The following is a 23,095-nucleotide window of genomic DNA, read 5'->3' as shown; positions in this document are numbered from 1 at the left end:
TATTTATTTATTCATACAGAACTGGGGTACAGGCCAGAGGCTCAGGGGCAGTGAGAGGCTTCACCAGAGACAGAGTGGGGAGCAGAACAGGCAGATTGACGAAGTACACTGCTGAGGGGAGCAGCGGGCGGGTCAGGAGAGGTCTGGCTCGCCATGTGGTCTCCTCCGGGGCAGGCGGCAGGCGGGAATCGAACTCATGCGGAAGTGGCTTCAGATTCTCAGTGCTGTGCTTTAACCCACTGCGCCACCAGGGAGGGCCCCAAACATTTTTTTTAAGACTTATTTATTTATGCATACAGAACTGGGGTAAAGGCAGTGAGAGGATTCACTAGAGACAAGTGGGAAGCAGAAAAGGCAGACTGACTAAGTACACTGCTGAGGGGAGCAGCAGGCAAGACAGGAGAGGTCTGTTGTGCCACGTGGATCACCTCTGGGGCCAGGGATTGAACTCACACTGAAGCTTGCAGTGTTGTGTCCTAACCCGTTTTGCCACCAGGGAGGGCCCCTTTTTTTTTTTTTTTTTTTTTTAAGATTTATTTATTTGTACATACAGAACTGGGGTACAGGCCAGAGGCTCAGGGGCAGTGAGAGGCTTCACCAGAGACAGAGTGGGGAGCAGAACAGGCAGATTGATGAAGTACACTGCTTAGGGGAGCAGCGGGCGGGTCAGGAGAGGTCTGCCACACCATGTGGTCACCTCTGGGGCAGGCGGGAATCGAACTCATACAGAAGTGGCTTTAGCTTCTCAGTGCAGTGCTTTAAGCCGCTGCGCCACCAGGGAGGGCCGAGGGCCCCCTTTTTTAAGACTGATTTATTTTGCATACAGAACTGGGGTATAGGCCAGAGGTGCAGGGGTGGTGAGATGATTCCTCAGAGACAGCATAGGGTGCAGAACAGACAGGTTGACGAAGTATACTGCTGAGGGGAGCAGCAGAAGACAGGAGTCTGCATGCGATGTGGGTCATTTCCCTGGCTGGGGATCGAACTGGTGCTGAAGAGGCTGGGGCTGGCTTCATAATGCTGTGCTTTAATAACTTGCTGCGCCACCGGGGAGGCCCCTGAAATGAAATGACTATACTCTAACAAATGGGGAAGTCTATAATCTTTGCCATATGTAATGCTTTAAAAAATCAAATGCATGACCACAGTATAACTTATACTAGCCTTTAAATAATGGCATTCTTAATGATTAAGATAAAAAATACTCCCTGAAAACTTCCTATGTATTTAAACACTGAAAGTATATTCCTCTTTGATTCCTCAACAAAATCATACCTGCCACATTTGAGGTAAGTGGAACTAAAATCAGAGTTCCAGAATTTGGTCTTGTTATTTCCAGATGATTAAAAACTACCAGAACATTCCAACAACCAGAAATCTGCTGTATTCTAGAGAGAGAAGTATTTTATTTAGACCATTTCTAAGAATCCTGCTGCAAAGGTTCTTAATGCAACATTCAAGCTTATCTTTATCAATAGTCTAGTCTTCTAAAGATCATGTATCATCAAGTTCTACTGAATTTTCAGTGTCATTTGCAACGAGGGCTTCTCTATTCTCATAAGTCCAGAAGCCATTGAGATCAATGAGAATGGTGGTGACTGTATCTCCTTGATTACTATTAATTAAATCCTGAAGAGAGATTTTTAAAGGGTCCTTTGGTTTTACCATATCAAATATTTCATCCTGCAAGAGAAAAAACATACTATAAATGTAGTATCCGATACTTAATTTCTGTCACACAATGATCTAAAAATCAGGGCTTGCACTTGATCTTATTTAAAATTTGTTCTCATTTTTTCATTTAACCGATTCATCTTTGTGTAAAACACAGCATTTTATTAGAAGATTCCTCAGGCTTGTGGTAAATGTTACTCACAGAGGAATAAACTGAGAGTGTAAGCCAAGCTAGAGAGCAAAGTAGTGGTAAAACACTATCAAATAACTAATTTGTTTTTAACCAAATATAAGCTAAAGGGCTATTTTGCTTTAATATCAATGAAATTATGCAACAGGCAACTTTAGATCTAGTGATTCTAAACTACTACCAGCCTAGAAAAAGAAGTCTCATAAACACACAAGATTAAAGGTTCATACATTTTATTTGCCTGAATTGTCTTCATCAGTGTTCTTTGAATATATTTCAACTAATTCCTTTTATTTTTCTGCTGTCTTCTAGTTGATGGTGAAGCAAGGTCTTCTGTGCAAGTTCAGTTAATGGTAAAAACATAAATGCTTCAGAGCTGGATAGTAACAAAGCTTCATTTCCAGGATTGATGTCAGCCTTTTATTCTAGACTTAGGATGAGTTGGTGAGTGGATAAGGAGATGTCTGTATTAAAGAATTACATTCCAAATGTCACTAAATTGTGCTAAAAGTTACTGGAGTAGGTAGATGGACTTGTTCCATATCATAAAGTGCACTAGATGAATAATATAAAATGTAATACCTGCTTCTTAATATTTCTGTAGTACAATTACTCAAGTATTTTGAATTTAAGGAGGAAAATTATTATAAAGATTAGGACAGTCCAGGTAAATGAAATGTATGAACTATTTTAATCTTGTGTGTTTGTGAAACTTCCTTTTCTTATTTGGTAGTATCTTAAAATTACTAGATCTCAGTCTGTTGTATAGTTTCATATTGTCTCATTTATATTAACCAAAATAGTCCTTTATCTTGGTTAAAATGGGATTGGCTATTTGATTACATTAGTCAGCTTCAACCTGAATCAGTACTAGATACATGGATATTTTCCATAACTGATGAAAAGTGTGATCAACTCTCTAGAACAGAAACCAAGTCTAGTTCTACTTTTCTGTCAGACTACAAGACTTATCATTGCAACCACTCTTAGCAATATATGTATTTTTTTTAATAGTCTTAATGTCCTTGAACTTGCTCCATACCCAGTCAACAAAATCTAAATTCTGCATCAGTATAACCATCAGCCTTCCTAGACCTATAGCATAGCTTTGAGAACTTCAGAAAAAAATTATACAAGACTGCAGATTATTGCTATTACTTAGGGAGTGGTCACCAACCTCAGATGGACCTAACATGACCTAGCAGTGATTCTACTCTGATTAAGGCTAAGTGATAGCATGTGTTTCAAATAGTGATAATTCTCATATTGTAGAATTTTAATAAACTAAAAATGTGTTGGAACACAATAGTTCCCAAATTAAAAATTCACATTTTAGTGGAATAGATTCTAAAGGATGAAGCTAATACTGATTCTCTTTAATTTTTATTCAAAATGAGGGAGTGTTGACAATATTAAATCATAAACTACACACAAAAAATCTGTTTATCTGTTTCTAATTAAGTATCAATTCAAAACAGTTAAAAACAAATACAAATAACAAATTCTTGATTTGGCTCAGTACTTCATAGTTCATAGGCTGTTTTCACATAATATTTCAATTCATACAAAAGATTTTGTGGTATTAATTAAAGGAAAAGGTAACCTTGACATCTTGAAATGAAACAGGATCTTGTCCATGGATTTTCATTAGTTCTTGTATAGCCTGTATTTAGTAAAAATAAATCTGTAAGTAAAAAATAAAATACACAATAGCTCTCCTATTAGTGGTCTAGAACAGGAACCTATTTCAGTTCTACTTCCTTTCCTATCAGAACACAAGTGTCATTCTTTCAACCACTTTTTTTTTTAAGATGTGTTTTTTTTTTTGGACCCTCTCTGGTGACACAACAGGTTAAAGCACAGCACTACAAAGCTAGTCTAGCCACAGGCAGGAGCCTCAGCATGGGTTCAATCCCCAACCAGGGGGCTGACCCATATGGCAGCAGCCTTCTGACCTGCCTGCTGCTCCCCTCAGCAGTATACTTTGTCAATCTGCCTGTCCTGCTCCCTATTCTGTCTCTGGTGAATCCTCTTACTGCCCCAGCACCTCTGGCCTTTACCCCAGAACTGTACGCATAAATAACTAAATCTTTTTAAAAAAGATGTTTTTATTTTATACATACAAGAGGTATGGCGGGGGGGGGGGGGGGGTGCAGGGGGATGACCTAGCAGTTATTCTGCTCTGAATAATTTGAACCTCTCCTCATTATACAAGTCAGACTTACCCTAAAAAAATAATTAAGGGAAAAGACATTCAGATATCCTTTGTTCTCAATATCAAGCAATTTGAAAATATATTGCAGAGCTGCAGGTTCTTTTCGGTTTTCTAGTGCAAGAACAAAGTCCAGGTAAGTCTTATAATCCTATAGAAAATGAAACGATATTCATTAGAAGTCTGAGCTGAATTCAAATGAATTACATGATTTAAAGCTATTTTACAATCAAAAGTGCAATTTTTTAAATAAAAAAAATACATTTTTGTATAAAGTTGGTTTCTAGGAATTCTACAAGCAGTTACTCTGTACAACTTAGGGACACAGCTAAGTTTCTTAAGAGATTTGCTGTGGTGAACAATAATTTTCTCATGCTTTTGAAATGGACAGTGAATAAGCAACTGTACACTGTGACTAAATTCTTCCATTTCAGTGTGATCAATGTCATGGTTTTAGAAAAAAACAAACTTACCGGAATGAATAGGACAGTATAATGAAAAAGCTGTTGTGAAATACTGTAAAATTTAAAAATCAGATAGTTTCCAATAAGAAGTCATTTAAAAATACCAGTTATTCTACAGTGAACTGATATTGTTCTGATTTTTAAAAAAGCAGAACAAATGAAAGCTAAAAAGACATGAAGGAAACAGAAAGCTCTCTCTTCAAAATGGTAGAAAATATTGCAAACCAAACATCTGACGAGGCTAATATCAAAGATCTACAAAAAATTCAAAGAACCCAACAAAAGGAAAACAATAAAAAAAAAAAAATGGGCAGAACAGTTATAACTTTTCCAAAGAAGAGAGACAGATGGCCAGCAGGCATGTGAAAAATGTTTAATCTTACCAGAGAAATGTAAATCAAAACATGACATACCACCTCACTCTGGTGAGGATGGCCTAACAACAAATTCTGGTGAGGGTATGGAAAAAAAGGAGCCCTCATATACTGTTGGTGGGGATATAAACTGGTCCAGCCTCTATGGAAAATAGTATGAAGGCTTATCCCAACAATAAATATTTACCATACAATCTAACAATTCTACTTGTGAGGTAGCTACTTAAGTACGCAACAAAATTTAATTTGTAGGGGTATGTGTACTCCTATGTTCACTGCACAGCTATATACAACCAAGTTATGGAAACAACCTAAGAGCCCAATGACAGATTAGTGGATTAAGATGTGACATATGTATTTCTCTCACAAACACACACATACAAACACATCACAAACACACACATCCACATAACCACATGTGTTTTTTTTCCTTGCCATTTAGAATGACATGGATGGAAATGGAGGGAATTATGCTACGTGGAATAAACCTGAAGGAAAAAGACAAATGGATGACTTCATTCATATGTGGAAGACACACAAAGAATCAGTAAATAAATCAATAAATCCTAAAACCTGACTGCAGTACTGAGCAACAAGAGGGAAGTGGGGAGGGGAGAGAGCAAAAGGGGAGGAGGTCCAGTTAACAATGGTGAAGGACTGAGTGCTTTGGTGCTGGGTGTGAAGGGGTAACATACATCTGAAGAAATGTGACCCTATACCTCTGAATCATATACAGTGCTGTAAAGTAATGGACTCCAATAAAAAATAAGATAAAGCTCTATCAAGTCAAGAAAGGGGATTGTAGAGGTTTTGAGAGCTTAAATTTTGAAAACTCATTAGAGATTTTAACTACCATTTCTCCATCATAAGTGAGACACTCCTGGAAAACTCGGTCAAGGAAGACATTGGTCATGGTTGCTGTTCCATAGCGGGAAAGTTCTTCTTTACTGAGCATGCCATTGTGATCCTTATCAAGATTCAAATACTGGCCTTGTGAAGAAATGATAAAAAGATACTTATGATCAAAACAAAATTCTGATTAAAAGAGAAAAGAGTACACAGTAACAAAGTTATTTTATGGGTGACTATTCTGATTTCTAACTAATTACATTACAATTAGGGTTAGTACTCTAGCACCAACTATCCTAACAATTTTTAACTTTTTTTTTTTTTAAAGATTTATTTGTGCATACAGAACTGGGGTATAGGCCAGAGGCTCAGGGACGGTGAGAGGCTTCACCATAGACAGACTGGGGAGCAGAACAGGCAGATCAACGAAGTACACTGCTGAGGGGAGCAGCAGGCGGGTCAGGAGAGGTCTGCCACGCCATATGGTCACCTCCGGGACAGGCGGGAATCGAACTCATGCGGAAGCGGCATAATATTCTCAGGGCTGTGCTTTAACCCTCTGCGCCACCAGGGAGGGCCACAATTTTTAACTTTTTTATGGTTCTAATGAATAACCATAAAATCAGAACCAGAGGGGTAAAATAACTTGGGTTCTTTTACATTATTTGCTGTCAGTTTGCAATCCTTTTAGAACTTTCTTAGATACCTAAATTAGATGGAGGTAGAGATCAACAAAAAGCACTAAAAAGCTGGTACTTGAAAGCAGAATTCAAGAATGCCAAACAAGTTCACCCAACAGAATAATATAACACACTAGTGAAAGTTAAGAAAAACAAAACCAGCTCGTAGACCATCTCCCACCTGTAGACCTGGAGAGAAGCATTTTATCACAATGCAAAACCACAGTTTTTGTTCATAATGATACTCTTGAGTCAAGAAAAAAGGACCAAATTATGTCCCATATGTTCTATTAAAGACTAAGGAAATAGAAAGAGTTACAAAAATTTAAAACATTGATATTTAAAGAAGTAAACTTTAGTAATACAGAACACCAGCTCTTAAGTTAAGTGGAATACTCTGATGTTAAGACAAATTATCCCATATATATATATATATATATATATATGTATATGTATATATATAAAAGAGTTTATATATATATATATATATATATAAATTCTTTTGAATACCAATTAACTTGAGAAACATCAAATTCAAATTTTAGCATTATGACAGGAACATACCATAAACCCTCAGGGCAGAAGGTGCAGAAAACCAATTTGTTTCTTGACTTTCCTTTGATAGTTCTTCATCCCTTAACTAAATGAATAGACATAATTAGAAAACAGCAAGTGTCAAGTGATACAATTCAATTGTTTAAAAACATTTACCTCTAGTAGATCATCTAGAAAGCTGCATGCTAAAATATCTTGAATTTTTATTTTTCCTTTAAAGAAAGAAACACAGTAATTATTTTCATTTTAAAAATAAAAGCAATTTTATAAAGTCAACTATTTTAGAAAAACAATCACAACTGATCAATTGACAATTTTAAAGCTTTTTAGCTTTTATGTTCCAAAGTCCTTATTACACATTGCTATGAAGAGGGACTATGCCAAAGAACTTTAAGAAAATCTCTAATTTGTATGTAGACTTGTATTATTTCCAACTATACAAATCCAAGTGGTGAATTATTTCCAAAATTATACCAATAGCAAATTTAAAAAAAAAAAAAAGCTATGTTTTGTGGATATGGATTGGATATTGCTGGCAATCTAATTAAGAAGACTGTTCATTTTTCTTTGGAAGGTTCTGGAATAGGCAATATAGAGGCATTGTTAAGAGCAGATACATAGAAGTTTGAATGCCTTCTGGATCAGTAATCTATGTCTCAAGTTATCTTGCACCTTTAAAATCCCTTCCTTATGGAGTTATGAGAAGGAAATGCAAAAATCTGTAAAATGTTTTGTTCTCTGCTTACTACATAATAAATCAAAACTGTTAGCTATTATTAGTTTGTAAATTCCAAAGGCAAAAGATGTACATATGGCTAGAATGGAGGCATTGAAAAGACTCAGCTACTATGTGCTGTGATGGTTTCACAGCTGAATTTTCCAGGAAAGGAGGGGAATGAAGGACTTGAATTCTATCCCTCTGCTTCAGTCAAGTATTTAAAGCTAGCAGGTTAGATTAGCATCCTGTTAGGCCAAATTTATGATCTGGCTTTTAGGATAGTTACTTTGAGAAAGAGAAAAGTACATTATGGCTCAAAGTTTCTCCTATCTTTCATGTTCATCATCAAAAAGGAACAATTCTCCTGTACAGCTCCATAGCAGAGATAATAAGTTATATTAGAATAACTGGTTTCTTAGAACTGGAAGAAGCCACAGATTCCTGAATTTGTGTCTCTCTTTAGAGATAAGAAAATGTAAATGGTTAGGTAACATGACTTGTCACACAGCTCTATACAGTGAGTATAAATCTTAAAAGAGCTTTATGTATTAAGTGGCAATTATATGTTAGGAAAATGATATTTACAAGATTTTTCTTTAGCTAAGATTTTTTTTAGCTATTGAGACAAGTAATAGTAAGCTTATAGTATCTAAGATAACATTTTCTTTTACCTGTTCTTAGAGGATCTAAAAAGAAGAAAAACTTCCTAACTGCTGTACAAACATAAAAGGAGTAAAAAGATTTTTCCAGCCCATCTAATTGTGGCAAAGTGGGGATAAGTTCCAATATGTAGTTTTCTAAATCCTGAAACAACAAAGCAAAATAAAACTTTAGTGTTAAACATCTGATCTTTCTTCACTGGATACTAGAATATAATTTCAGCCCTAAAAATTATTCCGCATTAATACTCCCATGAATGATGAAATAAGCTTGTTAATTATGTTAGTGGTGAAACTATATTAAATTTTGTTTTTATTAAGTTTTATTTACAATTTAACATATTTTAAAGTAGGTAGTTTAGAGCCCTCCCTGGTGGCGCAGCGGGTTGAAGCACAGCACAAAGAAGCTTAAACCACGTCTGCATGAGTTTGATTCCCGCCTGCCCCGGAGGTGACCACATGGCGGCGGAAGACCTCTCCTGACCCACCAGCTGCTCCCCTCAGCAGTGTACTTCATCGATCTGCCTGTTCTGTACCCCACTCTGTCTCTGGTGAATCCTCTCACCCTCTGCATCTCTGACCTATACCCCAGTTCTGTACGAATAAATAAATCTTTAAAAAATAAAAAAATAAAAAATAAATAAAATAGGTAGTTTATACTACATAGTACCAAATTAAAAAAAAAAAAATTCAATGTAAAGTCTCCCTTACTTATTTCTTCTCCCCATCTTATGAGCTTCTGATGTATCATTCCAAAAATAACTGACGCACATACAAGTGAGTACATACATGTATATATTTTCTTCCTCTTTTTACACAGAATATAGCAGTATAAGATGCAAATATCTATATTTTGCTCTTAACTGTATTTTGCAGTCATTCCACACTGGCTATCAAAAAGCTTCAACTTTTTAAAAATAGTTTGTATTATTTCACTGTATGGTTTATCATAATTACTTAATTATGAGTAAATGCACAGAGGGATGGCAGGTTATTTTAAATTTTTGATGAAACCTAACAATACCTGCATATATCAGAACAAAATCTATATAACATGCTACTATGCGCTAGAGAGATGAGATGTCTGTAGGTACTTCACATTTTCAAAATTAGACCAAAATATATTTCTCTTGATGACATCTGTTTTTGTAAAGCTTAGTTTTTGGTAGTTGATGTGGTAAAGCAAGTATCAGATGCCAATTAGCGTGGAAGAGGAAGTGAAGATGACTGTGTCTAATCAAATTTTCAGATTGTGTGTAAGTAAATGGTACTCCCCAAGGGCACCCACATTTCCTCTAGTAACTGCTATGTAAAAAGGAAATAAAAATTTTATTTTCTTTCAATTTAAGTATATTGCTTTTTTTAGGATTCATGTATCTATGCATACAAGAACTGGGGCACATGCCAGAGGTGCAGGAGGAGAGAGGATTCACCAGAGACAGAATGGGGAGCAGAACAGGCAGAGTGACTGAAATGCACTGCTGAAGCGAGCAGCAGGCGAGACAAGAGAGGTCTGCGGTGCCATGTGGGTCAGCTCCCTGGCCAGGGAATGAACTTGTGCTGTACTGGCTATGGACAGCTTCATAGTGCTGTTTTTTTAACCCCTTGTGCCACAGGGAAGCCCCTTTAAGTGGCTTTTATTTTAAGTTTAGGAAAAAAAAACAAGAAATTTTTGTGATTAATACATATTTTAAAAGTTTTTGTTTTATTTATAGTAATACATGCTATTTATAGAAACAAACAAAATAAAAATCACCTATAATTCCACCAATGGTGATGACTAGAGTACGCATTTGTGTTTCTATAATAACTATGAAACAGGTTAATACTTACGGATTCCCGAAGATACCCTTGTCCAGCAACATCATATAAACTGAGTCCTATTCTTGTTTGATGAAGCCAAACTGACAATAAATGAAAAAATGAAATGTAATTAAGATCTTTCCCTTATTATTACATGGACAAAAGGAAATGAAGAACGAGATTAAAGGGGTAAACAATCCAAAAATTCTATACATATACTTCTTTTCACATTTATTCATTAATTGTGTTCAAGAAAGAAACCCAAACATAACATAAAATTAGTGGTTGATCAACATCTTCTAGTATGCCAGGAGCCAACAATAAAATTGATGCCCTAGAGAATACTGTTCTTTACTCATTATACTTGGTATTCTTCCAAGGACAATGAGTGTAATATTATGCCTTTATTTAAGCAGCTTTTATTCTACTGAGATTAATTACAATAACCAAATATCAGTTAAAGACAGAACACAGAGGACTTCAAAGATCATTATGGAACTTATAGGAATTATAACTTCAACTTGCTTAATACAAACTCCTTGAATCTGGTGCTTCAGTTGTGACTTTGAAACTATCTTCTCAGGCAAATGAACCTGTAATATATTTATTATATAAATATATAAAATATATATATAATATATTTTATATTATATATAAAATATACCTGTAATATATATTGGTGAAATATATATTGGTGAAATAATATTACCAGTGAAATAAAATTATTTCAAATCACCATACTTATTAAAATGGCTTAGCCTTTTTCTCATTTTTTAAAGTAAAGTACCTTTTCCTTACATCCTTATTAATTTTTGATAGTACAGGATTACCATCCTCAAGTGTGATCACTATAGTTCTCCCATCATCAAAGCACCCATAGTCCATCACCATAGTCCCATGTGCTCTACCCCTATACCTTGTATTCACCTCTATTCTCCTTCCTGGATGCCTCAGAGCTATGGTCAGCATTCAACTTACCTCTGACCCTTGTTTGGTTTCTCTACATACCACATTTAAATGAATTTGGGTTCAATTTTTGATAGCTAGTAAGCCAGTGTCTTAGGATACATGAGGTTTCATCTTGTTTTTGCTACTCAATTTTTTTGTAATATAAAGCCAAATTTATGGTAAAAAAAATCTTAGGTTTATGAAGTTACACAAGAGAACCCAAACAGGATAATAAATCTTAGAAGGTAACAAATTCTACTATTCAAATTTACTAAAAAGACAGTAGTTTCACATGGAAGGTATACTATAAAAACCTGGACCAAAAACCTACTTGGTTTTCAGATAGTAGTTCAAGCACATTGAAAATGAAATCACCTTTTCTCATGACATAATTAAAGAACTGCATGATGGAAATTCTTCCATAAGAATCTGTATGAAGAAGTTTGGCAAACACTTTTGCTGTGAAAAATTGCCTAAGAAAAGGAAATAAAGATAAAAGTGATCTGGTAATATATCATAAAAATTGTATCTACATGAATTAGCAAATAACTGCATAAGTTAAAATTAAATAAAAAGTCAAAGTGACAGTAAAAGTTCAAAACTTAAAATATTAAGCCACATAGCTTTGTATTCTATTATCTTACGAATAAAGGTCTAAACTTTTAAATAAACTATTTTCTATTTTAATAACATCATCAATGTATTTCTCAACTATAAGTCATTTTATTAAATTATTGATTTAACACTACGACCTAAAATTTTTGTTCTATTTTATGTAGGACATTTAAAATGCTGACATAACATATTCATTCATTCATTATTCTTACTTGCACTTTGGTCCAGCTTTTTCACCGACTTTCAAAAAATTTTCATAATTAATCATTGCTTCCTCTCCAATCATAGGTGGTGTCTGATGTTTGTCCAGCAAAAACCATAAGTTCTTAGGAGAGTTGCAGAAATGAAGGTATTATAAGTAACAGAACAAATTTTGAAATGAAGTTAAATGTATTCTTTCCGTTAAAATAATAGTATAATAATATTATTACAATGAATCTCATCTCCTAACTGCATTTTATTACTAGCAACATAATAAAAATAGCTAGTGTTGATGAGTACCTACTAAGTTTTAAAGTTTTCACAGGTAATATCTCTTAAATCCATTTAACTATGTGATATTGATATGACTGTTCCTACTTAACAGACAATAACTGAATCACAAATAATGTTAAGTCCATTGCTCATGATCACAGAACAGGATTGGGATTTGAATCTCTGTAGTTCTATAATGGTTCTTATGGAAGCATTCTTTGGCCTCATGTTAGAATCATCTATGGACTTTAAAAAACAAAAAGAAACTATCCTTGGTAGGTGGGTTGCAACCAAATTCTACAGCTAATTCTGGTGGGCACTATTGTTATAGAGGCTGTGCTCTCACATAACTTGCAGTACAGGTTCTAATAATGCATCCTGTATATATGACTTAAGTATTACAAATAAGAGACAGATAACATCAAAGCAACCGTTGACTCCATTCTTACCTGTAGCTCTTCATTATCTAACAGTTCTCTGCTTTTCCTTTGCAGAAAGACAGCTCTTGATTCCTCTCTTAATTTCTGTAGCAAGACTTCATCTTCAGCTGGCAGCTAAAAATAAGAGTTAAGTTTAGTTCTAGAATTACAAGTAAGATGAGTCCTGGTTTCAGGAATGGGGTCATCTCAGCATCCAAGGACTGATCCTGGATTTCTAAACTATGTCATAATCTCGGTTAAATGAGATAATGGAAATGAAAGTGCTCTGAAATATGTAGGGACTCAAAAACTGTCAATTACCTTCCTGTTCCCCCAAACTACAAAGAATTTTCCAAAGGCAAACACCATAGAATCTCACTTACAGGTGGAATCTAAAGATTAAAAACCCTGAAGCATACAGGTAAAGAGAATAGACTGGTAGTTGCCAGAGAAAGGGGGCTGGGGAATGAAGTGGGTTAAGGGGGCCAGAAGGCACAAACTTCTAGTTATAAAATCACTAAGGCATGTGGATATAATGTACAACATGGGGGCTATAGTTAGTAATATTCTATCATATATTTTAAAGTTGTTGCAAGTGGATTTTAAATGTTCTCATAAAAAATTTGTAACTATGTTCAGTGACACATATTAACTAGACTTGTGATCATTTCATAACATATACCAATATTGAATCACTATGTTGTATAACTGAAACCAATATGTTATAGATTCATTATACCTGAACATTCTTTTTTAATTGTCTAGCTGCCTGTTTAAGAAGGATGATGTGTAAAAGTCAGGAAAAAAAAATATATGATGTGACCCCATTTTTGATCCCATATACAAACACATCGAATATGTAGAAGGGCTCATGTAAAAAATGTTTATTTACATCTCTGGGCGATGTTAATATAAGAAAGTATCTGCTTACTGAGCTATTTTCTCTTTTCCATGACAAATATTGATTAGTCATATAATTTTTAAATGGTTGGAAAAATTACAGAAAGTTACCCAATATAAATGGTTCACATGAAAGGTTTGTATTTGAAGAAATTAGAATTATCTGGCTAATGCACTTATAATAATACCTCACTCCCTTAACAAAACCAATTCTCAGAATTCAAACTATATTAAAATGCTGTAATAATCAAAATAGTATAGGATTGGGAGGAAAACACACATACAGACCAATGCAACAGAACGGAGGGTCCAGAAATAAAGCCTCATGTAAATGGAGTTAATCTATGACAAAGGAACCAAGATCATACACTGGGGAAAAGAAGGTCTCTTCAACAAATAGTGTTGGGAAGACTGGACAGACACATGTAAAAGAATGCAACTGGACCACTGTCTTAAACCACACACACAAAAAACAACCCAAAAATGATTAAAGACTTGGAAACATGATTTGAAATCATAAAATACATAGAAAAAAACACAGAAAATATAGATGCCTTTTGGAATTTGACTCCAGTGGCAAGGAAGACTAAAATAAGAATTAACAAATGGGACTAAATCAAAATGAAAAGCTTCTTCACAGCAAAAGAAATTATAATTAAGATGAAAAGAGGCTCTCCCTGGTGGCGCAGTGGGTTAAAGCACAGCACTGAGAAGCTAAAGCCACTTCCACATGAGTTCGATTCCCACCTGCCCCGGAGGTGACCACATGGCATGGCAGACCTCTCCTGATGCGCCCGCTGCTCCCCTCAGCAGTGTACTTCGTCGATCTGCCTGTTCTGCTCCCCATTCTGTCTCTGGTGAATCCTCTTACCCTCCGTATCTCTGGCCTGTACCCCAGCTCTATATGAATAAATAAATAAATCTTAAAGAAAAAAAAGATGAAAAGATACCCTCATGAATGGGAAAAATATTTTCACATCATACATCTGACAAGGGGCTAATGTCCACGATCTATAAAGGATGCACATAAGTTAACAAAAACAACCCAATGGGGGAAAAAATGTTATCTTCTCCAAAGATGACAGATGGTCAAGAGGCACATGAAAAAGTGCTTATCATCACTTGTCATCAGGGCAATGCAAATCAAAACCACAATGAGACCACTATGAGAAAGCCCCTACCAAAAAGGCTAGACACATATATTGGCGGGGATATTGGAGAAAAGGGAAACTTTTCTTTTCTGTTCTTTTGGTGGGAATGTAAACTGGCCTAGAATCTACAGAAAACAGTATGGAGGTCCCTCAAAATATTAAAATGGATCTGCCATATGACCCAGCAATTCCATTCCTAGGCAGCTATACCTAAGAGTGTAATAACACTAATTTGAAGGGCTATATGCACTCCTATGTTCACTGCAGCCCTACTTATAGTACCCAAGTTACAGAAACAGCCTAAGTACCCAAGGGACTGAATAGATCCAAAAAATGTGGTAATATAGTGTTCTGAGGTGTTACAGGTATCTGTTCTTGGGACTTATAGGTTATATGTGTGTGTGTGTACTTCATATATATACACACACACATAAATGCATATGTATACATGAAGTATACACACATACAAATATATGTATACATATATATAAATATCTACAAACACCAAGGAATACTAAGGAATACTAGTCAAGTCTAAAAAAAGATGAACTTAAAAAAAAAGAGAACTTCTGCTATTTACACTAACATAGATGGAACTGAAGTGGATAAATGCTAAGTGAAATAAGTTAGAAGAAATACAAAAACTGGATGGCTTCTGTTCTATCTGAATATACAGAAACATAACAAAGGGTCAGTCAAAACTATACCAATAATGACCTATTAACAATTGACTGCAAACTGAGGCAAAGGAGGTAGAAGATGATGGGGTGGAAGCAGGGCTGGGAAAGGGCACTGGTGGTGGGCAGGATGTACAAGTATACAGTAGCAGACGTTTGAACCCTATAAACCCACAGAACAGATAACTTACCTTACCTAAATAAATATAATTTGGAGGGGCATAGGGAGAAGATGGACTTTTGCCTTTTGTTAACAACATGGATGGTATTGGAGGTGATTACGCTAAGTGAAATAAGTCAGAAAGACAAAGACAGCAGACCCCAGATTGGCAGACTCTTCCTGGCCCTGCTCTGGCCTGCATTACAGCCAACTCCTGACTCCTTGATGACCTGATGGTTTCATTCATATGTAGAATACAGAGAAAACAAAGGGTGACAAAATAAACAAACACAAACAAACCCTAAAAAACTGACTATTGAATTCAGGTAACCAGAGGGAGAGGGTGGAGAACAAAGGGGCCAAGGGATCCAATGGATTATGGTAGAGAACACGGAGCGTTGGTGGTGCAAACACACATGTGCACAGGTATGAACATGTACCTCTGAGTCATATGAGGTGTTGTAAACCAATGTTACCAAAAGAAAAATGCAAGTAAAACATGTTTATTTTCTTCACAAATAGTGGTACAATTGAGTTTAGAAGTTAACAAGTTTAACAGATATTGAGCTAAAATTCCAAAGTTAACCTTTCTATGTAATTACACTTTACATACTATGTAGGTCCTATTTTTTCCAGTAGCCATCAATTTCATCTATAAATAGCTTTTTTAAAGACTTAAATGTTTTGGGGCCCTCTCTGGTGGCACAGTGGGTTAAAGCACAGCACTGACAAGCTAAAGCCACTTCCACAAGAGTTCAATGATCCCCACCTGCTGCTCCCCTCAGCAGTGTACTTACTTGGTCCAACTGCCTGTTCTACTCCCAACTCTGTCTCTGGTGAATCCCCTCACCGCCCCTGCACCTCTGGCCTGTATCCAAGCTCTGTATGCACAAATAAATAAATCTTAAAAAAAAAAAGACTTAAATGTTCTTATCTATAACCTACTTCTTTATTTTGGGCACAAGGAAACACATAAATATAACTCTAAATCTTCCATTCTCAAAATGTTCTTCAATTTAACCTGGGCAACAATGGTTTATACCTTGTAACTTTTTATTAATAAAGACAAAGTTAAAAATGTTGAGTCAGTAAACATAAATTTTACAAAAAATGAGAACACGGCCCTCCCTGGTGGCGCAGCGGGTTAAAGCACAGCACTGAGAAGCTAAAGCCACTTCCGCATGAGTTCGATCCCCGCCTGCCCCGGAGGTGACCACATGGCGTGGCAGACCTCTCCTGACCCGCCCGCTGCTTCCCTCAGCAGTGTACTTCGTCCATCTGCCTGTTCTGCTCCCTACTCTGTCTCTGGTGAAGCCTCTCACCGCCCCTGAGCCTCTGGCCTGTACCCCAGTTCTGTATGTACAAATAAATCTTTAAAAAAAAAAAAAAATGAGAACACAATCCAATGGAATACCTACTACTAATATCCATAATAAAATTTAGGAAGAAAGAAAAGGCTTGTACCTCAAAGAGAGGGTCAAGAAACAACTTTATGTTCTTATAACAATTTATATAAAAGCCTCAGATTTTATCAGGACTAAAATTTTTTTATCAACTAGAAAGAAATAATAAATACATAACATTTTGGAATCCTCTATTTATAAAATATAAGATTCTGAGCAATTTAAAATGTTTCATTTGTGAACTTGGCAAGACATTTACTTAATTACCACTTACCCTATAATAAAATCGAGGAATGGTTTTATAGAATTCATTTGTGTTTTTTCCTCCTCCTTTCCACTCTGAATAATATTTGGTAAATAAATCCATTTCTTCATCTTTTAATTCTTGTTCACTTTTTTTTTCTGATAATAAAACAGATTAAGACAGGGAAACTTAATATCAAATAATATTTTAACTACAGCCATCTAGATAATATAATTAAAAGTTACAGTGCCAGTATCTATAATTCCTTATTAGTACTAGCTTTCTTGAAATATCAAATCACTATCTTCTACTCAAACAGCTTTCCCTACATCTCTGACCTCTTTCCAGCTGCCCCTTCCACTTTTTATCACTATACTGTTCTCCTTTCTTACAGACCTCTGATGTGTTCCTAATTGATTCAGTTACCTACTATGTACAAAGTGCTACAGTGGACGCTGAGACTAGAGGCAGGGAGGGGGCGGAGGAGGTGGGACCCAAGTACAGCCCTGGATCTCATGGAGTTACAGGCTCAGAATCACTGTCACTCTACCTAAGCAAAACTCTTCCACATGACACATCTTAGGATGCTATCACACTTCACCCTGATATGTAGCTATCCCTTAGTTGTGGGTCATGATGACTGGTGCATAGTGTTCTTCACTGCCATGGCTTGCTATCAAGCAAGAACCAGTATTTTTGTATGTGAGCGAGACTCCCTCACTCAGTTGCATGACAAGACCACAGGTCTTACCTGCTTTTCTTCTGAAATTTTAGAAGTCTAATAATAGTTCAGATAATTATTATTCAAAGCCTCATTGCCATTAATAACTGGACTTCAGCCTCACTGAGATCTTAAATTCTATGATCTATTTAAAAGGTCACTTTCCTCTTCCTGCTCACATCCTCCCAACATGCCTCTAGTGTTACTCTACATTTCTATTATATCTGCCTTATTCATTTTAAATTTTGGATCCATCTTATAATCTAATTGTTTACTGTGGCTCAATTCTGTTGGAAGCCACTGCAGAATTTTGCAAATTTGGCTTCACAAATTTAATTTACGGTTACTAACTAATAAGCCAGGCTGTCCAAAACACCAGCACAGATTTTATGTCCTTGAGCTTCTCTTGCTTATATACTTTTTAGTGACTAATTCGCCAAAGCTTCACTACATTAAGTCCCTTCTGTGTTCACCCTCAGCATTCTCTCACAGTTAACCAAAAACTGAATGTACTGGGTATGGATACATGCAAATATCTGAGGACAGTGAAAGAACAGTGGAAGAAAATCCACTGTTTTCCTTCTTCCTGCCATCCCCTCACATTCCTACTGGACATTTAATCTCTTGCATGTTGTTTCATCATTTATTCTTTTATTCACCCTCTTTCTCTCTTCAGTAGCTTTTTTTAAATTAATTTTATTTATTTATGTGCACTGTGGTGTAGGCCTGAAAAGGGGGTGGTGGTGAGAAAATTCACCAGAGACAGAGTGAGGGCAGGGGTGAAGAACAGGCAGATCTACTGAAGTACACTGCTGAGGAAAGAAGCTAGGGAGACAGGAGAGGTCTGCTGCACCCTCTGGGTTGGCCATAGGTAGAAGGGAAGTGCTGAGACTTAACCCTAAGCCACCATGAAGGCCCTCTCTTCAGTATCTAACTTCATTTCTATTCCCTTTGTTTTAACTCTCAAATATACCAAGGTGTCATTCATCACATCCATGCTAACAACTCCATTCTCCCTACTTACTGTCACATTCTTTCCTTCCTCATTTACATTTTCAAGTGAAAAGCCTATGTTGGCTATCTCTACTTTCTTATCTCTCATTCCCTTTTATGTAATCCTGCTTCTGCTCTTACTATTTTGCAGTGGTTCTTGCCAGAACAATCAATGACCGAACTGTGTAGTTTAATGCACACACCTATCCTTAATTTCTCTATTAAATCTGATGTGTTGATTCTCCTATTTTAATCATTTCTTCCTTTTTGTTGATCTTTATTCCTCCCTCTTTTCTACTTTGTAGTTTAAATTCTAAGTCTCTAAACTATGTCGTACTAATCCAGACACTGCTTTGAGCTCAGAACACACATTCAACACAAAATACATTTATCTTCATACTATAACATAACTGAAATCATTTCTCCTACTCCACACCTTACTACTCCTTCTAATTTCATATTTCCTTCTCGGCTAGTGGTACCGCTACTTGTCCAGTCACCCAGCCCCAAATCCCCAGAGTTCATTTTCATTATTTTATTATACTTCAACTATCCGGTTTGTTTTTTTTTTAAAGATTTATTTATTTATTTATGCATACAGAACTGGGGTACCGGAGGTGCAGGGGCAGTTAAGAGGATTCACCAGAGATGAGTGGGGAGCAGAACAGGCAGATTAACAAAGTACACAGCTGAGGGGAACAGTGGGCTAGACAGGAGAGGTCTGCTGTGCTTGTGGGTCATTTCCCTGGCCAGGGATTGAACTTGAGCTGAAGTGGCTGTGGCTAGCTCCCACAGTGCTGCACTTTAACTCGCTGCACCAATAGGTTGGGGGTCCTCATTCATTTATTCTATGGATACCCAAGAATATGTGTGAGTGGATGTGTCCATAGATGCAAGTAGTTTTCCAAGAGTCAGGGAAAGTCTGAGATGAAATTATACAAATTAACTGAAAGTGAGGATCTAAGTTAGGTGGATTATCCAAGGGGACGTGCCTTCCAGGTAAAGTCCAGCCAGAGCCAAGGTCCTAAAATGAAGTGTGCCTGGTGTGTCTGGGGATTAGAGAGGTGGCAGTATGGCTGTAACAAAGCGAGGCCAGAGGTAAAGCAGGACATACGGGAGACAAATAATAGGGGTTTGGGTCGCTGGGTCACTGGAAATACCCTGGTGTTTAGTCTGGTGAGGGAGAGTCACCAGAAGCAATTAAGAATTGACAGAGTAATTGGGGCTCTCCCTGGTGGCCCACTGAGTTGAAGCTATCCACAGCCACTGCAGCACGAGTTTAATTCCTGGTCAGTAGTTGAGCCACATGGCACAGCAGAACTCTCCTGACCCATCCATTGCTCCCCTCAGCAGTGTATTTCAGTCATCTGCCTGTTTGCTCCCCACTCTGTCTCTGGTGAATCCTCTCACCTCCAGCACATGTGGCCTGTATCTCTGTTCTTGTATGCATAAATAAATAAATCTTTAAAAAATTAGAATTGACACAGTAATCAAGTGACAGATGGTAGTGCATGGGATCAGAGTGGCGCAAAGAAGGTGGTTAGGAATAGATGAGGTATTCTCTTTTTAGTTCCAAGATTTGCTGACAAACTGGATGTGGGTACCAAAGAAAGAAAGCAAATGTCTCCCAAGGTTTTGACCTGAGCAGATGGCATTGCCAATAACTAAAAGTGGTGAAAACTACAAATAAGCAAGTTACAGGGGGAGATTGGAGCTCAATGTTAGACAGTTAAAATAACTTAGATTCAAGTGGCACTGTCAATTAAGTGATTAGATATGTGAATATGTCATTCAAGAAAGAGATATAAACTAGAAATGTAAATTTTCGGGTGGTAGGAAATATGAAGAATTTAATGTCGTAAGACTGGATAATTTCACCATGAAAGTGATTAGGTTGAGAATAAAAACTGTGCAAGGATTTAGTCTTGGTGCTCCTGTGTGAAGTTGCTGAGGGATGCCATCATCAGCAAAGAAGGGATGACTGGTGAAGCAGGAGGAAAGCTAAGACAGTGTGTCCACCAGAAACCAAGAGAAGAAATGTGTCCAGGAGGAAACTGAACTGCTATGTCCCTGGCAGGGACTACTGCCAGGTCAAATAAAAAGAGGATTTAAAGTTTATTACTAGAATACTAGGGAGGTCACTGGTGATCTTGACAAGCAGGAATTAGAGATCAGTACATTTTTAACCAACAATTACTTTTAACAAGGGGAGCAGAAAAATGAGGCATAGCTAAAGGCTGAAGTTAATGTTTCTTTAAGATGGGAGAAATACCACCATGTTCACAGGCTGATGGGAATGATTAAGAAAGAAAAAATGATGAGTCAGAAGAAAGGGGAAGCTTGCAAAAGTACTGGCAAAAATGGGATCTAACACATCAATGAAGGAAACAGCCTTAAATGGGCACTGTACAACATAAAGGGTTTACTTATTATTTTGTTTACCATCTCTCCCAACACCAAAACAAAAATTCTTTTAAGGCCAAGGACTTTTGTCAGTTTAGTTTACTGCTATAACCCAGAACAGTACATAACTGGTATGTACTGGGAGTGGGTTTAAGAGTTAAGGTGAGAAGAAACACAAGTACCTCCTATAAGAGGTGCAGAGAAATGCTGCAAAAGCTGGAGGGGGATGTGGTATCAGTGATTATTTTAAAGATGAGAGATATTACAATTATGTTTGTCAGTTTATGGATATGATCCAGAAGAAAAGGAACATTTGAAGATGCATGAGAGAGAGCATAAGGCCAGAGTGAAGTCAGGGAACAAAAGAAAGTCGACAGGATCTTGCTTTGGGTTGGAAGGACTGTCTCAAATAAGGGCACAAGCAGTTCATCATGGTGAAGTCATAGTTATGGGCACCTATATGGGGGGAGAGGCTTCTAGAAATGGTAATGGGAACACACAGGATTCTTTTCTGACTGCTTCTATTTTCTCAAATATATGTACAAACATGAGTTGAAGGTAAGGAGTAGGTAGCACATATTGGAGGAGTGAAGGTTGGGAAGATGAGAATCGCCTTTGACGGAAGGTAGTGGATGTCTAGGAAAACAGAAGAAATGTAGGCAAATGACTAAAACACCTACTTTAGGTTCGTGGAAGTGAATTAAAAGTGAGACAACTCATCAACAATCCATCTTTTTCCAGCTACTCTCAGTTGTTGAGTGCAGGTATAAAATAGGAAAGATTTAATAAGGTTGGTTAACAAGCAAGTGTGAAAGGGGTTAAGGGAAACGGAAAAATTGATCATGAAATCTAAAACGGATGAGCTAAGTGACAACAAGTGTTACAGTAAAAAGGCGGTAAGATCAATGAATCAGAAGAACTGTCGAGTCTAAGAGTTGTGGGGTCCAGAGTTCTCACAAATCTAGGTCAGGACCCAAGAGAAATGAGTTAGACATTCACTGACACAAACCCCTTCCCAGGAGAGCGTGGGTCAAACCTCTCTGGCTCCCTAACCCACATTTCACCATGCCTCCTTTGTCAGGAGAGGCTTCACAGAAGCCGGCACAGCGGCTCCCAGAGCTGCTCCACCACATTCTCCCCCGACCTCTGGGCGTTCGGGGCCGGGCTATCTGCGGGCGGCCCCTCCCAAACTCACTGTTTGGACCGGTGTTGGGCGTCGCTAACCGCCGGCGAAGAATTTCTTTCCAGTCCATGGTTGACTCTCAGACTGCAGCTCCAGCATTCGCTGCTTAGTAGCCGTTCCACCCCCTACGAGCACAAACGTCAAATGCGGCCCAGCCCCGTAAAGGTTAGCACGGCTGCTCAACTGCCATCTTGAACATGGGCGGAAGTTGATTAAGGAGCAATGCGATCCCGGTAGCCACTGCAGAGAATGCTGCGATCTCGTTAACCGTGCGGAAAGCAGAAGCGAAGGAGATGGAAAATGATCCTCCGTCAGGGTACGTCCCAGCTACCCCAAGGCCGATTTTAAAGATCAGTCTAAAGAAGCCCGCGCTTTTATTTCTTCATCTTGGCCTTTGGCGCGTGGACGTCACGTGACTAGGGAGTCACTGGCGTTTCCGGCTTGTGGGAGGAGCTTGCTTTCTTAAAATTTATTTTCATGGTTCCTGTGGGTATCTGAGGGCCCAAAGCCCCCGTGAATAGGAAGTGCCTCTTTGTGCTAATAAAAGCTTCACAGCCGCCTTTTCCCGTGGCCAAGTGCACTAGAACTCGTGCATCAGGTCCAGCCACGCCTCCGTAGGGACCTGG

General features: G+C 37.3%; 2 protein-coding genes across 3 annotated transcripts in view; one reads left to right on the top strand and one right to left on the bottom strand.

The window, feature by feature from the left end:
- Positions 1 to 1,379: 1,379 nt before the first annotated feature.
- Positions 1,380 to 23,021, bottom strand: PPP2R3C (protein phosphatase 2, regulatory subunit B'', gamma). Of its 2 annotated transcripts, XM_004681940.2 has the most exons (13): positions 22,482 to 23,021; positions 17,200 to 17,327; positions 12,665 to 12,769; positions 11,954 to 12,066; positions 11,502 to 11,599; positions 10,209 to 10,279; positions 8,388 to 8,520; positions 7,155 to 7,210; positions 7,008 to 7,083; positions 5,768 to 5,904; positions 4,090 to 4,227; positions 3,468 to 3,527; positions 1,380 to 1,683 (listed from the first exon to the last, which is right to left on the bottom strand). In XM_004681940.2, exons 1-13 carry the CDS (start codon positions 22,537 to 22,539, stop codon positions 1,495 to 1,497), a joined length of 1,362 nt encoding a protein of 453 aa, XP_004681997.1. In that variant the 5' UTR covers positions 22,540 to 23,021; the 3' UTR covers positions 1,380 to 1,494. The 2 variants fall into 2 exon arrangements, with proteins under 2 accessions (XP_004681997.1, XP_012580105.1); XM_012724651.1 differs by lacking the exon at positions 17,200 to 17,327.
- Positions 22,699 to 23,095, top strand: part of KIAA0391 (KIAA0391 ortholog) — a 97,793-nt gene continuing 97,396 nt past the window's right edge. Inside the window, exon 1 of the mRNA XM_012724650.1 lies at positions 22,699 to 22,785. The gene's annotated coding sequence lies outside the window, so the exon portion shown is untranslated. The remainder of the gene's footprint in view (positions 22,786 to 23,095) is intronic.

This window comes from Condylura cristata, unplaced genomic scaffold, assembly GCF_000260355.1.
Source record: "Condylura cristata isolate star-nosed mole 26May11 unplaced genomic scaffold, ConCri1.0 scaffold00013, whole genome shotgun sequence".
Taxonomy (NCBI): domain Eukaryota; kingdom Metazoa; phylum Chordata; class Mammalia; order Eulipotyphla; family Talpidae; genus Condylura; species Condylura cristata.
This window is presented reverse-complemented; position numbering and strand designations above follow the sequence as displayed.